Consider the following 16,261-nt stretch of genomic DNA (forward strand, 5'->3'; position numbering starts at 1 on the left):
TGTGGCTGGGACAAGCTGGTCAAGGTGAGCAGCTGCTGCTGGGGGCTCTGGGTCTGCTGCTGGGCCTGCTGGGGGCACCCTGCAAGGCTCTGGGGCTGCTTCTGGGCCAGCTGGGGGCACCCTGCAAGGCTCTGGGGCACTTCTAGGCCAGCTGGGGGCATCCTGCAAGGCTCTGGGGCCACTTCTGGGCCTGCTGGGGGCATCCTGCAAGGCTTTAGGTCCAGTTTGGTGCAGGGGGAAGGCCTTGGAGGTCCAGAGGGAAGGTCTGGGGGCCCAGGAGGAGACCTGGAAGCCCAGAAGGAAGCTCTGGAGCCCTCCCAACTTGTGCTCTCCATCCTCTTGGAAGATGTTCTCCAAGGCCATGCTTTGTTGAGCCCTGGGGGTGGGCTGGGAGGTTGAAGAGGACCTTCCCAAGCCCATCTCTGATCTTCTCTCATTGGTTGTCTTCCCCTTCCAGGTGTGGAACTTGGCCAACTGCAAGCTGAAGACCAACCACATTGGCCACACCGGGGTACCTCAACACCGTCACCGTGTCCCCTGATGGCTCCCTCTGTGCCTCTGGTGGCAAGGTACCTGCTGCCCCACTCAGGATGGGGCCCACCCCCCCCTCCTGCCCACCATCACCACCCCCCCTCCTGCCCACCATCACCACCCCCCTCCTGCCCTCTGCCCACCTCGGATGGAGTCCCCAAAACATCCCTGTGGGTTTGGGAGGAGGTGGAGGGGGTGGGAGAGGCCTCCTGGAGGTGGGGAAGGGCTGCCTGGGGGTGGGGAAGGCCCTGGCTGGGCCCCTGGAGGGTGCTGGGTGGGGCTGCTGGTGCTGAGCAGCTGATGGTGCTGGGTGGGCTGGTGCTGAGCAGCTGCTGTTGAGCTGCTGGTGGTGCTGGGTGTGGTGCTGGGGTGTGGTGCTGAGCTGTTGCTTGGGCTGGGGTGGTGCTCAGCAGCTGGTGCCAAGCTACTGCTGCTGGTGCTGAGCTGCTGTTTGGGCTGGGTGGTGCTGGTGTAGGCTGGGGGTGCTGAGCTGGTGCTGAGCTGCTGCTGGGTGGGGCTGAGCTGCTGCTGGGTGGGGCTGGGCTGGGGGTGCTGAGCCGGTGGTGCTGAGCCCGGTGCTGGGTGGTGCTGGGCTGGGGGTGCTGAGCCAGTGCTGAGCTGCTGCTGGGTGGGGCTGGTGGTGGGGGTGCTGAGCCCCCGGTCTGGGGTGCTGACGGGCAGTGCTGAGCTGCTGCTGGGCAGCACTGGGCTGTAATGGGGCTGGGTGCTGAGCTCCTGGTCTGGGGTGCTGAGCTGGTGCTGAGCAGCTGCTGGGTGGTGCTGGTGCTGGTCTGGGGGTGCTGAGCTGGTGCTGGGTGGTACTGGTGCTGGCCTGGGGGTGCTGAGCTGGTGCTGAGCGGTACTGGGTGGTGCCTGTGTGGTGGTGCTGAGCAGGCGGCACTGAGCCGGTGCTGAGCTGCTGCTGTATGGGGCTGGGCTGTATGAGGCTGGGTGCTGCTGGTCTGGGGGTGCTGAGCTGGTGCTGAGCTGCTGCTATATGGGGCTGGGTGCTGCTGGTCTGGGGGTGCTGAGCTGGTGCTGAGCTGCTGCTGTATGAGGCTGGGTGCTGCTGGTCTGGGGGTGCTGAGCTGGTGCTGAGCTGCTGCTGTATGAGGCTGGGTGCTGCTGGTCTGGGGGTGCTGAGCTGGTGCTGAGCTGCTGCTGTATGAGGCTGGGTGCTGCTGGTCTGGGGGTGCTGAGATGGTGCTGAGCTGCTGCTGTATGGGGCTGGGCTGTATAGGGCTGGGTGCTGCTGGTCTGAGGGTGCTGAGCTGGTGCCTGAGCCAGTGCTGAGCTGCTGCTGTATGGGGCTGGGCTGTATGGGGCTGGGTGCTGCTGGTCTGGGGGTGCTGAGCTGGTGCTGGGTGGTGCTGGTGCTGGTCTGGGGGTGCTGAGCTGCTGCTTGGGCTGGGTGGTGCTGGGGCTGGTCTGGGGGTGCTGAGCTGCTGCTTGGGCTGGGTGGTGCTGGGGCTGGTCTGGGGGTGCTGAGCCCCCAGTGCTGAGCCGGGTGCTGGGTGGTGCTGGTGCTGGTCTGGGGGTGCTGAGCCGGTGCTGGTCTGGGGGTGCTGAGCCAGTGCTGAGCCGGTGGTGGGTGGTGCTGGTGCTGGTCTGGGAGTGCTGAGCCCCCGGTCTGGGGGTGCTGAGCTGGTGCTGAGCAGCTGCTGGGTGGTGCTGGTGCTGGTCTGGGGGTGCTGAGCCGGTGCTGGGTGTACTGGGGCTGGTCTGGGAGTGCTGAGCCCCCGGTCTGGGGGTGCTGAGCTGGTGTTGGGTGGTACTGGTGCTGGTCTGGGGGTGCTGAGCCGGTGCTGAGCTGCTGCTGTATGGGGCTGGGCTGTATGGGGCTGGGTGCTGCTGGTCTGGGGGTGCTGAGCCGGTGCTGAGCTGCTGTATGGGGCTGGGTGGTGCTGGTCTGGGGGGGCTGGGTGGTGCTGGTCTGGGGGTGCTGAGCCCCCGGTGCTGAGCCAGTGCTGAGCTGCTGCTGGGGCAGCACTGGCCTGTATGGGGCTGGATGATGCTGGTCTGGGGGTGCCTGAGCCGGTGCTGAGCTGCTGCTGGGTGGTACTGGGTGCTGCTGGTCTGGGGGTGCTGAGCTGGCGGTGCTGAGCCGGGGTGCTGAGCTGCTGCTGGGCAGCGCTGGGCTGTATGGGGCTGGGTGGTGCTGGTCTGGCGGTGCTGAGCCCCCAGTCTGGGGTGCTGAGCCTGTGCTGAGCTGCTGCTGTATGGGGCTGGGCTGTATGGGGCTGGTCTGGGGGTGCTGAGCCCCCGGTCTGGGGGTGCTGAGCTGGTGTTGGGTGGTACTGGTGCTGGTCTGGGGGTGCTGAGCCTGTGCTGAGCTGCTGCTGTATGGGGCTGGGCTGTATGGGGCTGGTCTGGGGGTGCTGAGCCAGTGCTGGGTGGTGCTGGTGTGGGGGTGCTGAGCCCCCGGTCTGGGGGGCTGAGCTGGTGCTGAGCCGTGTGTGCCCCCAGGACGGGCAGGCGATGCTGTGGGACCTGAACGAGGGCAAGCACCTGTACACGCTGGACGGGGGAGACATCATCAACGCCCTCTGCTTCAGCCCCCAACCGCTACTGGCTCTGCGCTGCCACCGGGCCCTCCATCAAGATCTGGGTGAGCACTCATCCTGCTCCTCCCCCCCCCCCCCCGGGCCTCAGCACCACCCCCACGGGGGCCTGGGGGCTCTGTGGGGCTCAGCCTGCCCCGGGGGGAGAGCTTCGGCTGCGACCCGGGGGTGGAGGGGGAGGAAGGGAGGAAGGGCTTGGGGGGAGGGGAAGGGATGGAGGGGGGAGGAAGGGCTGGGGGGAAGGAAAGAGATGGAGGGGGAGGAGGGGGCTGGAGGGGAGGAGGGGCTGGAGGGGGAGGAGGGGCTGGAGGGGGAGGGAAAGGGATGGAGGGGGAAGAAGGGATGGAGGGGGAGGAAGGGCTGGGGGGTAGAAAGAAAGGGATGGAGGGGGAGGGAAAGGGATGGAGGAGGAGGAATGGGATGAGGAGGAGGAAGGGCTGGGGGGAGAAGGAAAGGGATGGAGGGGGAGGAAGGGCTCGGGGGGGGGGAAGGAAGGGATGGAGGAGGAGGAAGAGCTGGGGGGGAGGGAAAGGGATGGAGGGGGAGGAAGGGAAGGGAAGGGAAGGAGGAGGGGGAGGCAGGGGAGGAGCTCCTGGAGGAGGAACTCTCTTGGCCTGGGAGGTCTCCCCCTGGCCTTAGGGAAGGGCTGGGGGGTGGAGGAGAAGCTGCTGCAGGAGGCCTCCTCCTGGCTTTAGAGAGGCTGCTGGGGGTGGAAGAGCTTCCAGGCTTGGAGGAGGAACTCTTGGTCTTGGGGGACCCCCCTCCTGGCTTTAGAGGGGCTCCTGGGGGGTGGAAGAGGTCTGCAGGGGGCTGGAGGAGCTCTGCAGGGCTGAGGGAAGGTCCTGGCAGTGCCAGGGGGGGCGCTGACCCGACCCCAGCCACGCTGTGATGAAACACTTGGGTTCCCACCTGACTGCATCTCCCTGGAGAGACCCAGAGGCTGTTTCTGAGCAACCTGCGGCCTGGCGGGGGGCGCTCCTGGGGGGTGGGGGCTGGGGGAGGAGGGCTCCTGGGGGGGGGCGCTCCTGGGGGAGGGTCTCCTGCAGCTGGTTGCCTGCTGCAGGACCTGGAGGGGAAGATCATTGTGGATGAGCTGAAGCAGGAAGTGATCAGCACCAGCAGCAAGGCAGAGCCCCCACAGTGCACCTCCCTGGCCTGGTCTGCAGATGGGCAGGTAGGGACCACCCCCCGGGGACACCTCCTCCCCCTCCTCCCCCTGCCCTGGGCACACCTCCTCCCCCTCCCCCCCTGCCCTGGGGATGCCTCCTCCTCCCCTGGGCACTCCTCCCCCTGCCCTGGGGACAACTCCCCCTCCTCCCCCCTGCCTTGGGGGATAACCCCCTTGCCCTCCTCCCCCTGCCCTGGGCATACCTCCACCTACTCCCCCCTCCTCTCCCTCCTCCTTCCCATCCTTGCTCCCTCCCTCATGGCCATCTCCTCCCCCTCCTCCTTTCCCCTCCCTCCTTTCCCCTCCCTCCTTTCCCCTCCCTCCTTTCCCCTCCCTCCTTTCCCCTCCCTCCTTTCCCCTCCCTCCTTTCCCCCTCCCTCCTTTCCCCTCCCTCCTTTCCCCTCCCTCCTTTCCCCTCCTCCTTTCCCCTCCCTCCTTTCCCTCCCTCCTTTCCCCTCCCTCCTTTCCCCTCCCTCCTTTCCCCTCCCTCCTTTCCCCTCCCTCCTTTCCCCTCCCTCCTTTCCCCTCCCTCCTTTCCCCTCCCTCCTTTCCCCTCCCTCCTTTCCCCTCCCTCCTTTCCCCCTCCCTCCTTTCCCTCCCTCCTTTCCCCTCCCTCCTTTCCCCTCCCTCCTTTCCCCTCCCTCCTTTCCCCTCCCTCCTTTCCCCTCCCTCCTTTCCCCTCCCTCCTTTCCCCTCCCTCCTTTCCCCTCCCTCCTTTCCCCTCCCTCCTTTCCCCTCCCTCCTTTCCCCTCCCTCCTTTCCCCTCCCTCCTTTCCCCTCCCTCCTTTCCCCTCCCCTCCTTTCCCCTCCCTCCTTTCCCCTCCCTCCTTTCCCCTCCCTCCTTTCCCCTCCCTCCTTTCCCCTCCCTCCTTTCCCCTCCCTCCTTTCCCCTCCCTCCTTTCCCCTCCCTCCTTTCCCCTCCCTCCTTTCCCCTCCCTCCTTTCCCCTCCCCTCCTTTCCCCTCCCTCCTTTCCCCTCCCTCCTTTCCCCTCCCTCCTTTCCCCTCCCTCTTGGTGCCCTGAGGCTGCTGGGGGGGGTGGGGGCCAGGCCCTGGTGCCCCCAGGCCGCCCCTGAGCCGCCCCTCCCTGTGCCCCCCAGACCCTCTTTGCAGGCTACACAGACAACCTGGTGCGCGTCTGGCAGGTGGACCATCGGCACTCGCTGAGCCCCCCGGGGGGGCCCTCCTGCTCCCCCCCCCCCAATAAAAGTCTTCTCCAGACCCCTTCTGGGCCACCTCCGGTGTCCTCTTCTCCATCCCACCCCTGAGAGCTGCAGGGAAAGCATTGGGATTGGGATTGGGATTGGGCTCTGCCAGGAGCCTTCAGGGGAGGGCCTCAGGGCTGGAAAGATGTTGGCCCGGGGGGGGGGGGCTCCCCAGTAGGACCTTGAGGTCCTGGAGGGTCCCCAGCAAGACCTGGTGAGCCTTGAGGGGGCTCCCCAATGGGAGCTGGGGGGACCTGGGTGGAGCTGGAGACCCTAAGGGGTCCCACAGGTGGCTTCTGGGTCCGTAGAGGCTGCTCCAGATCTTGGAAGTGGCTCCCACAACCTTCTCCAGGCTCTTGGGAAGGAGCTCTAGTGCTCAGAACATTCTCCACCCCCTGGGAAGCTGCTCCTGGGGCTCCAGAACCTGCTCCAGGATCTTGGGGCTCCTAGAGCTCAGGATGCTGCTCTTGGGGCTCCAGAACCTGCTCCAGGATCTTGGGGAGCTGCTCCTGGGGTTCCAGAACCTCCTCCAGGATCTTGGGAAGTGGCTCCTAGAGCTCAGGAAGCTGCTTCTGGGGCTCCAGAACCTTCTCCAAGCCCCTGGGAAGCTGCTCCTGGGGCTCCAGAACCTCCTCCAGGCTCTTGGGAAGGGGTTCCTAGAGCTCAGGAAGCTGCTTCTGGGGCTCCAGAACCTTCTCCAGCCCCTGGGAAGCTGCTCCTGGGGTTCCAGAACCTCCTCCAGGATCTTGGGAAGGAGCTCCAGAGCTCAGCAAGCTGCTCCTGGCTCCTCAGAAGCTGCTCCTGGGGCTCGAGAGCCTTCTCCAGCCCCCTGGGAAGCTGCTCCTGGGCCCTCCCCCTCTCCTCCCCGCGGCAGGCTCCGAGCTGCACCTTCTGGTTTATTTTTTTTCAGCCTCAGCTCCTTTTTATTTGTCACAAAACTAAAAATCTGCAGAAATTTCTCCACTTTTTTTTTGGGTGGATTTTGGATTTTTCTCTTTTTTGTGTGGTTTTTTTTTCTTCTTATATTTTTATACCCAAAAATATTCAGCGACCTTTCTGGCCAGGGAAAACCAAACCCCAAACCCCCGACCCCCCCCCCCCCCCAAACAACAACCAACAGCCACCACCCCCCTCCCCTATTCCCCTCCCCTCCCCCCCAAAAAAAAAAGCCAAACTGAACCGAATCCACCCCCAAAAACAATACCAAAGGAGAGGGAGAGGAAGGTCTGAGGGAGGGGGGGAAAAAAAAGTCGACCCAAAGTGGTGAAAAAGACCCCCCCCAAAAAAAAACAACCCCAAGTGGAAAGGGGAAGGGAAATAAATATTGCCCCCCGGGCTCCCAGCGCTCGGAGAGCCGCGGGAGGAGCTCGGGAGGGCCTCGGGAGAGGAGGGTCGGAGCCGCCCCCCAGCCGCCCAGAGCGGGGTTGGGGAGCTGCTGGAGGGGGAAGGGTCCGAAAGGGTTGGGGAGGAGAAGCCGTTGAGGTTCTCGCTTAAAGTGCTGAAGCCCCAGAAAGAGGAGGGGGAGGAGGAGGAGGAAGGGGAGAGGGAGGAAAAGGAGGAAGAGGAGAAAGAGAAGGAAGAGGAGAGGGAGAAAGAGAAAGGAGGAAGAGGGAGAATGAGAAAGGAGGAAGAGGAGAGGAAGAGAAGGAGGAAGGAGGAAGAGAAAGGATGAGGAATAAGAGGAGGAAGAGAGGGAGGAAGAGGAGAAGGAGGAAGAGAAGAGGGAGGAAGAGAAGGAAGAGGAGAGGGAAGAAGAGAAGGAAGAAGGAGGAAGAGAAGGAAGAGGAGAGGGAGGAATAGAAGGAAGAGAAAAGGGAGGAAGAGAAGGAAGAGGAGGAAGAAGGAGGAAGAGAAAAGATGAGGAAGAGGAGGAGGAGGAAGCGGGGAAGGCAGAGGAGGGGGGAGAAGGAGCAGGAAGCAGCCAGGAGGAGGCAGTGTCGAGACCCCACGGCGGGCAGGGCGCTGCCTCAGTCACAGACCCAGCGGCCCGGCGCCTGGCGGCGCTCAGGCACCGATCCGGCTCCGGCTCCGGCTCCGCACCCCAGATCCAGGCGCCCCATGCCCGGATCCCAATACCCGCTGCGGGCTCTCAGATCCGGATCCGGACCCCAGAGCCCAGCGCCCGGGCGGGAGCTCAGGCACCGATCCGGACCCTGACGCCTGACACCCCGCAGCCTAATGCCCGCTGCGGCGGCTCTCGGGCACAGAGCCGGCTGCAGACCCCGGACTCCCAGTACCCGGGCGGCGCTCAGGCACCGATCCGGACCCCGGATCCCAGCATCCCAGAGCCGCTGCCCGGTCCCCTCCGCCCGGTCCCCTCCACTCGGTCCCCTCCGCCCGGTCCCCTCCGCCCGGCTGCCGCTGTCCGTCAGGCGCAGATGCGGATGCGGCTGCCCTTGGCCAGCAGCCTGAAGAAGGGGACGATCCTGTCGCGGAAGCAGGCGCTGAAGGTGTGGATGTGAGCCATGCTCTCGGCGTTGTAGAAGCAGAGCTGCCCCCTGCTCGTAGTCCAGGTAGACCCCCGACCCGCCGGGGCCGCCCCGCGGGGCTCAGCGGCGTCTGCTCGGTGGCCGTCAGCGCCTGGTAGCACTTCCCGGTGCTGCTCAGGCACCAGATCTCCCTCTTCGCTTGCGCTCCTCCTCCTTCTCCTCCTCCTCCCGCTGCCTCCTTGCGCCTCGTCGGCTCCCTCGCCGCCCCCCAGCGCCCACCCCCGGCGCCCCCCGACCTCCACCTCCCAGTAGTGCCGCCCCCCGGTGAAGCCCGGGACCCCCAGCACGCTGAAGTCGGAGGAGTCGAAGCGTTTGGGGCCGTCCGGAGCCTCCGGGCGCCGCTCCCCCAGCTTGGCGCTGCGGCGGTCCAGGGAGAGGCAGAGCCGAGGGTGGGCGGTGGAGGGGTCCAGGGTGACGTCGGCTGGGGAGGGGGCGGAGGGCAAAGGGGGTGAGGGGCGGCGCAAGGCAAGGGGGGAGGCAGCGCCGGCGCTGAGGCTTCACACACCCTCCCCACCCCCACCTGGATCCCAAATTTGCTGCCTTTGGGCACTAAGTTCCCAACCCCAAATTCCCAGCCCTAGACCAACCTGAACCCCAAGTTCCCACTTTTAACCCCAGGTTCCCACTTTTAACCCCAGGTTCCCACCCTTGAACCCAACTTTTCCCCTCCCCCTTGCCCCCTTGAACCCCAAATTCCTTCTCCTCCCTCCCCCAGTTCCCTTTTTTCACCTCCCATTTTCCCAAGCCCTCCTCCCCCCAATTCCCTTCCCCCTCCTTCCCCTCCCTCTCCTCCTCCTTCTCCTCTCCCTCTTCCTGCTCCCCCTCCTCCTCCTTCTCCTCTCCCTCTTCTCCTCCTTCTCCTCCTCCTCCTTCTTCTGCCTCTCCTCCTTCTCCCCCTCTCTTCCCTCCTCTCCTCTCCCTCTTCCTTCTCCTCCCTTCTCCCCTTCCTCCTCCTCCTTCTTCTCCACTCTCTTCCTTCTCCTCTCTCTTCCCCCTCCTCCCCCTCCCTCTCCTCCTCCTTCTCCTCTCCCTCTTCCTTCTCCTCCTTCGTCCCCCCCTTCCTCCTCCTTCTTCTCCTCTCCCTCTTCTCCTCCTTCTCCTCTCCCTCTTCTCCTCCTTCTCCCCCTCCTCTTCCTTCTCCTCTCCCTCTTCCTTCTCCTCTCCCTCTTCCTTCTCCTTCTCCCCCCCCTCCTCCTCCTCCTTCTCCTCCTCCTCCTCCCTCTCACCTTGGGGGACCTTGCTGAAGACCTTCTCCATCTTCCTCATCACCACATGCTGCAGGAAGTAGTTCCTGGACCTCCTGCCCTGCCCTTCCCCCACTTCCACCTGGGCTGGCTCCTGGAGTTTGATGTTCTCACACCTGGGGAGGAGCCCCAAAAATGGACGAGGGGAAGCTGGTGGCCACCAAACCTCCACCCTCAAGCTTGGGGACAAAGCCAAGGAGAAGCTCTGAGGAGCTCTGCAAAGCTCTTCCCCACCTCATCCCCAACCTCACCCCCAACCTCCTTGGGCCCCATCCTGAGGTTGACCACCCAGGACCCTGCCAGAGCTTCCCTTTGGGGCTAAACCCTCAAGCTTTGGGGTTCCCCTCCCCAGCAGAAGGTGGCCTGGGGCCAGGAGCCAATCACTGACCTGAGGAAGGTTCCTTTGATGTCCTGCAGCGGTGGTGCCCAAGGAGGGATTGGAAGGGGAGAGAGGAAAGAGGGAAATGAGAGAAGGGCTGAGGAAAGGAACTGCTGGGGGGCAGGGATGGGAGCTGGGAGGGCATCTTGGTGCCACCAGCATGGACCTGGTACAACCAGCATGGACCTTGTCCCGGGGGTAAGGACCTTCTGGGGACCAGGATGGACCTTGTCCCACCAGGATTGGCCTTGTCCCACCGGGAAGAACCTTCTGCAGACCGAGCAGGACCTCTCCCACTACCTCCTGGCCACCAACCCCACCTGGATCCCCTCGAGGTGGAACCTTGGATGCTCCAAACCCAACCCCCTGCAACCTCCACCCCTGCAACCTCCCCCCCTGGTACCTCCACCCCTGGAATCTCCACCCCTGCAACCTCCACCCCTGCAACCTCCACCCCTGGAATCTCCACCCCTGCAACCTCCACCCCTGCAACCTCCACCCCTGGAATCTCCACCCCTGCAACCTCTACCCCTGGTACCTCCACCCCTAGAATCTCCACCCCTGCAACCTTCCCCCCTGGAATCTCCCCCCCTGCAACCTCCACCCCTGGAATCTCCACCCCTGCAACCTCCACCCCTGGAATCTCCACCCCTGCAACCTCCACCCCTGCAACCTCCCCCCCTGGAATCTCCACCCCTGCACCTCCTCCCCTGCAACCTCCACCCCTGGTACCTCCACCCCTGGAATCTCCCCTCCTGGAACCTCCACCACCCCTGCAACCTCCCCCCCTGGAATCTCCACCCCTGGAATCTCCTCCCCTGCAACCTCCTCCCCTGGTACCTCCACCCCTGCAACCTCCCCTCCTGGATCCTCCACCCCTGCAACCTCCCCCTCGTGCAACCTCCACCTGCCCTCCCCTCCCCTTCCTGCCTCCCCCTCCCTCAACCCCAGCCCCCAGCAGGTCCCAGAGGTGGTGGAGGGGAAGGACCTTGAGGAGCTGGAGCCCTTCCTGCTTGCTCTTGGCCTGGGCCTCGTGGATCAGGCGGCTGAGGGCTGCTGCCTGCTCCTCCAGCTGGGCCAGGCTGGAGCCCTGGCGGCCCAGGGAGGCCTCATAGTGCTCCTCCAGCTGCTGCAGCAGCACCACCTGCTCCCCCAGCAGGAACTGGTGCAGCACCTCGAAGTTGGCCTCCAGCTCCTTCATCTCCAGCCTCCTCCTCTCCTGGGGCCAGAAAGAGACACAGGGAAGGGCCTGAGGGGGAGAGGAAGGGAGTGGAGGGGGGCCAGAGGTGGCCACCAAGGAGAGGAAGGGAGGGAGGAGGGCCAGAGGTGGTCACCAAGGAAGGGAAGGGAGGGAGGAGGGCCAGAGGTGGTCACCAAGGAGGGGAAGGGAATGGAGATGGCCACCAAGGAGGGAACGGGAATGGAGGAGGGCCAGAGGTGGTCACCAAGGAGGGGAAGGGGATGGAGGTGGCCACCAAGGAGGAGAAGGGAGGGAGGAGGGCCACAGGTGGCCACCAAGGAGGGGAAGGGATGGAGGTGGCCACAAAGGGGAGGAAGGGAGGGAGGGAGGAGGAGGAGGAGGAAAGGGCAAGGGAGGGCTCAGGGCTCACCCTCAGCTCTGTGATCTTCTCCTCCTCGTTGGACTTCTGCCTCAGGACTGCCTCCAGCTTCTTCTTCAGCAGCTCCAGGTGGCTCTGGAGCTTGCTCTGGGGGGAGGGGGGGGGGCAAGGAAAGGACATTGTGGCCAAGGGACCTCCTCCAGAGGAGCCAAAAAGCCTCCAGAAGACCCCAGAGCCACCCAGCCCCCACCTCCCAGGCAGCCCAAACCCTTCTGCTGTCCCCCAGAAAGGCCTCAAAATGACCTCAGGGTGGGCTCCCTGCAGACCACGCAGGTGGCTGCCAGATCCTCCTTCCCCCCCCAGTCAGATCTGGAACCCCTCCAGACCCCTGCAACCAGCTCTAGAACCCTCTCCCAGGGGATTAGAACCCATCCAGAAGCTCCCCACCGGCTCTAGACCCCACTCCAGGTGCTCACCATCAGGTCTAGACCCCTCCAGACCCCTGCCACCAGCTCTAGACCCCCTCCAGACCCCTGCCACCAGCTCTAGACCCCCTCCAGACCCCTGCCACCAGCTCTAGAACCCCTCCAGACCCCTGCCACCAGCTCTAGAACCCCCCTCCCAGAGGATTAGAACCCCTCCAGAAGCTCCCCACCGGCTCTAGACCCCACTCCAGGTGCTCACCATCAGCTCTAGATCCTCTCCAGAGCCCTGTCACTAGATCTAGAACCCCTCCAGACCCCTGCCAGCAGATCTAGAACCCCCTCCCAGAGGATTAGAACCCCATCCAGAAGCTCCCCACCGGCTCCAGACCCCACTCCAGGTGCTCACCATCAGGTCTAGATCCCCTCCAGACCCCTGCCACTAGATTTAGAGCCCCTCCAGACCCCTGCCACCAGCTCTAGAACCCCTCCATACTCTGACCACCAGCTCTAGACCCCCCTCCCAGAGGATTAGAAACCCCTCCAAAAGCTCCCCACTGGCTCCAGACCCCACTCCAGGTGCTCACCAGCAGGTCTAGATCCCCTCCAGACCCCTGACACTAGATCTAGAACCCCTCCAGACTCCTACCACCAGCTCTAGAACCCCCCCCCCCACACCCACCCCCCCCCCCCCCAGAGGATTGGAACCCCATCCAGAAGCTCCCCACTGGCTCTAGACCCCGCTCCAGGTGCTCACCAGCAGGTCTAGATCCCCTCCAGACTCCAGCCACCAGCTCTAGAACCCCTCCAAGAGAGGTAGAAAGCCCCAGAAGCCCACCACTGCCTCTAGACCCCCCCCAGCAGGTGTCCACCATCAGATCTAGAACCCCTTCAGACACCTAACAGCAGACCTAGAGTCCCTCCAGGTGCTCACCACCAGGTCTAGAAACCCTCCAGGAGGGCTGGAACCCCTCCACCAGATCTAGAACCCCCACCCAGGCAGTCACCCTTAGGTCTAGAACCTCTCCAGATGCTTGCCATCAGATCCAGGGCACCTCCAAGAGGGTTGGAACCCCCTCCAGAAGCCTGCCACCAGCTCTAGAGCCCCCCCAGATGCTCACCATCAGATCTAGAACTCACCCAGATGCTCACCAGCAGATCTAGAATCCCTCCAGGAAGGACAGAAACCTTCCACCAGATCTAGAACCCCTCACACCCAGAAACCCCTCCAGGTGCTCAGCACTTCTAGAACCTCTCCAGTGGCTCTAGAACCCCCTCCAGACACCCACCCTCACCTCTAGAACCCCTCCAGGTGCCCACTGGCAGGTCTAGACTCCCTCCAAGAGGGTTGGAACCCCTCCAGCTGCCCACCATTGCCCCTAGAACCCCCTTCAGGCCCCCACCTTCAGCTCTAGAACCCCCCACCCCCACCCCCCTTCAAGGGGCTTAGAACATCTTCAGAGCCCCCTCCCCCAGGCCCCCACCCTGCAGTCCTGGGTGGCCTCCTCCAGGGGCAGGATGCTGCGATGCTTGTGGCCCTGAGCCTCCCTGCACACCACACAGGTGGCTTCCAGACCACCCCCCAATCCCCCCCTCCCAAGCTAAATCTGACCTAGAACCTCTCCAGGCACCCACCACCAGCTCTAGAACCCCTCCAGGTGCTTGCCATCAGGTCCAGAACCCCTCCAGGTGGTCTCCATCCAATCTTGAACTGCCTCCACCTGATCCAGAACCCCCTCCAGGCACCCACAATCAGCTCTAGAACCCCCCCAGGTGCTTGCCATCATATCCAGAACCCCTCCAGGTGATCTCCAGCCAACCTAGAACTGCCTCTACCCGATCCAGAACCCCCTCCAGACAGCCACCATCTGCTCTAGAACCCCTCCAGGTGCTTGCCATCAGATCCTGAACCCCTCCAGGTGGTCTCCATCCAATCTTGAACGGCCTCCACCCGATCCAGAACCCCCTCCAGGCAGCCACCACCAGCTCTAGAACCCCCCTGGATGTCCACACACCCACCCAGACAACACCCACCCCCCGCTCACCACTGGATCTAGAAACCACCCAGCCACCTATCACCAGATCTAGAACCCACCCCAGACACCCACCACACCTAGACACTCCTCCAGCTGCTCAGCACACAATCTAGAACCCCCCTCCCACCACCATCACAGATCTAGAACCCCTCCAGCTGCTCACCATCCTTGCAGAGCTCTTCCAACACCCAAAAGAGCTAGAACCCACCCCAGACCCCCACCACCAGATCTAGAACCCACCCCAGACCCCCCACCACCAGATCTAGAACTCCCCCAGATGCTCACCACCTGATCTAGCACTCCCCCATCACCCCATCACCCCATCTAGAACCCATCCCAGACCCTCACCACCCGATCTAGCACTCCCCCAGACCCCCACCACCTGATCTAGAACTCCCCCAGACCCTCACCACCCGATCCAGCACTCCCCCAGACCCTCACCACCTGATCTAGCACTCCCCCAGACCCCCACCACCTGATCTGGCACTCCCTTAGACCCTCATCACCCCGATCTAGCACTCCTCCAGACCCTCACCACCCAATCTAGAACTCCCCCAGCCCCTCACCACCCCAATCTAGCACGCCCCCAGACCCTCACCACCTGATCTAGAACCCACACCAGACCCTCACCACCTGATCTAGCACTACCCTAGACCCCCATCACCCCATCTAGAACCCATCCCAGCCCCTCACCCCCCAATCTAGCACTGCCCCAGACCCCCACCACCTGATCTAGCACTCCCCCAGACCCTCACCACCCCATCTAGAACCCACCCCAAACCCTCACCACCTGATCTAGCACTGCCCCAGACCCCCCCCACCTGATCTAGCACTCCCCCAGACCCCCACCACCTGATCTAGCACTGTCCTAGACCCTCACTACCTGATCTAGCACTCCCCCCAGATCCCCACCACCCCATCTAGAACCCACCCCAGCCCCTCACCACCCAATCTAGCACTCCCCCAGCCCCCCACCGTCGGACTCCGGAGCCCCTCCGAGAGGCTTTAAACCCCTCCAGGTGCCCCCCCACGAGCTCCCGAACCCCTCCCCAGCCCCCAGCCCCTCCCCAGCCCCTCCCCAGCCCCTCCCCAGCCCCCCACCTTGCAGTCCTGGGCGGCCTCCTCCAGGGGCAGGACGCTGTGGTGCTTGTGGCCCCGCGCCTCCCTGCACACCACGCAGATGGCCTCCTCGTCCACCTCGCAGAAGAGCTTGAGGGGCTCCTGGTGCTTCTGGCACAGCCCCGGCAGCCCCGGGCCGCCCCCCAGCCCGCCCCCCGGGCCGGCCCCCGGGGCGGCCCCCCAGCGAGCCTGCCGCCCCGGCCCCGCAGTGGGCGGGGGCGGGGGCGCCGGGCAGGGCGGGGGGGGCGGGGGCGGGGGCCGCCCAGGCGGTGCGGGTGGGGGTGGAGCTGCCTGATGACCTGCACCATGTTGGCCAGCTGCAGGTTGGGCCTGAAGCTGCGGCGGGAGAAGCTCTTGCGGCACTGGGGGCAGGTGAAGGCCTGCGGGCGCCGGGGCCTGGGGGGCAGCGCCGGGGCGGGGGGGGGCCTGGCCCCCTCTTCTTCCTCCTCCTCCTCCTCCTCTTCCTCCTCCTCTTCCACCTCTTCTTCTTCCTCCTCCTCCTCCTCCTCCTCCTCCACGTCCTCCTCCATCAAGTCCTCCTCGAAGTCCTCATCCCCGAAGTAGAGCTCCCCCCCCGACCCCTTCGTCCCACATCTCCTCCTCTTCCTCCTCCTCTTCCTCCTCCTCCTCCTCCACAGGCTCGTCCCACAGCTCAGCTTCGTCCTCTTCCTCGCTCCACATCTCATCATCCTCCTCCTCCTCCTCCTCTTCCTCTTCCTCCTCCACCACCCCACCACCACCGCCTTCTTCTTCCTCCTCTTCCTCTTCTTCTCCTCCTTGCTCCACCTCCAGCTCATCCTCGTCCAGCTCATCCTCCTCCTCCTCCTCCTCCTCCTCCTCCTCTTCCTCTTCCAGCACCTCCCCAGCCCCCGGGGGGGCTTCGTACTCTTCGGCCTCGCCCCCCCACAGCTGGGAGATGCAGACCCTGCAGAAGTTGTGGCCACAGCCGATGGACACAGGCTCCACGAAGTAGTCCAAGCAGATGGCACAGATGGCCTCCTCCTGCAGGCTCTCCACCGGGTTCAGGCCCCCCCCGGGGCCCCCCGAGGAGCCCCCAGCCCCCAGGAATGCTGGGGAGGCCATGGAGGCAGGGATGGGGCTGGGGTTGGGGAAGGGGGGAAAGAAAGTCCTCCTCTTCCTCACAGGGGCTTCCTCCAAGTGGCTTCCTCAGAGCTGCTTCTGGGGAGGTGGTTTGGAGCTTCTCTTCCTCACAGCTTCCCCTGCTCTTCCTCACAGCTTCCCCTGCTCTTCCTCACAGCTTCCCCTGCTCTTCCTCACAGCTTCCCCCTCTCCCCCTCACAGCTCTCCCTCTTCCTCCCTTTCCTTCCTCACCCCCTTTCCCCCTTCCTCCCTCCCAGCTCTTCCTTCCCCCCCAACCCCTCACAGTTGTTACCCTCCTATCCCTCCCCCCTCCGTGCCCCAGACCCTTTCCTGCTTCTCCCTTTCTTCCTCCCCCACTTCCCCCTGCCTCCTTTCTGTCCCCTCTTCCACTTCCACCCCTCCCCCCCCCGCCTCACACCCAGCACTCAGCTCCTTCCTTCCCCTCCCCC

General features: G+C 64.5%; 2 protein-coding genes across 2 annotated transcripts; one reads left to right on the plus strand and one right to left on the minus strand.

Annotated features, from left to right (window-relative positions):
* Window positions 1–6: 6 nt before the first annotated feature.
* Window positions 7–5,493, plus strand: LOC137461086 (small ribosomal subunit protein RACK1-like; the record flags this gene model as incomplete). Its single annotated transcript, XM_068170997.1, is given in 8 exon segments — window positions 7–24; window positions 458–508; window positions 510–569; window positions 2,998–3,087; window positions 3,089–3,139; window positions 4,156–4,266; window positions 5,359–5,406; window positions 5,408–5,493. Coding segments are annotated over 8 exon segments (447 nt in total), but the record flags the coding sequence as incomplete, so codon positions are not given.
* Window positions 5,494–7,740: 2,247 nt separating this feature from the next.
* Window positions 7,741–16,054, minus strand: LOC137461089 (E3 ubiquitin-protein ligase TRIM41-like). The gene is given in 11 exon segments (XM_068170998.1): window positions 7,741–7,963; window positions 7,965–7,985; window positions 7,987–8,160; window positions 8,162–8,373; window positions 9,179–9,312; window positions 9,585–9,607; window positions 10,564–10,794; window positions 11,186–11,281; window positions 14,694–14,992; window positions 14,995–15,286; window positions 15,288–16,054. Coding segments are annotated over 11 exon segments (2,121 nt in total). The 5' UTR covers window positions 15,795–16,054; the 3' UTR covers window positions 7,741–7,831.
* Window positions 16,055–16,261: the final 207 nt, after the last annotated feature.

The sequence above is a fragment of the Melanerpes formicivorus genome, unplaced genomic scaffold (assembly GCF_026170545.1).
Source record: "Melanerpes formicivorus ecotype bairdi unplaced genomic scaffold, bMelFor1.0.p_v2 SCAF_1117, whole genome shotgun sequence".
NCBI classification, from domain to species: domain Eukaryota; kingdom Metazoa; phylum Chordata; class Aves; order Piciformes; family Picidae; genus Melanerpes; species Melanerpes formicivorus.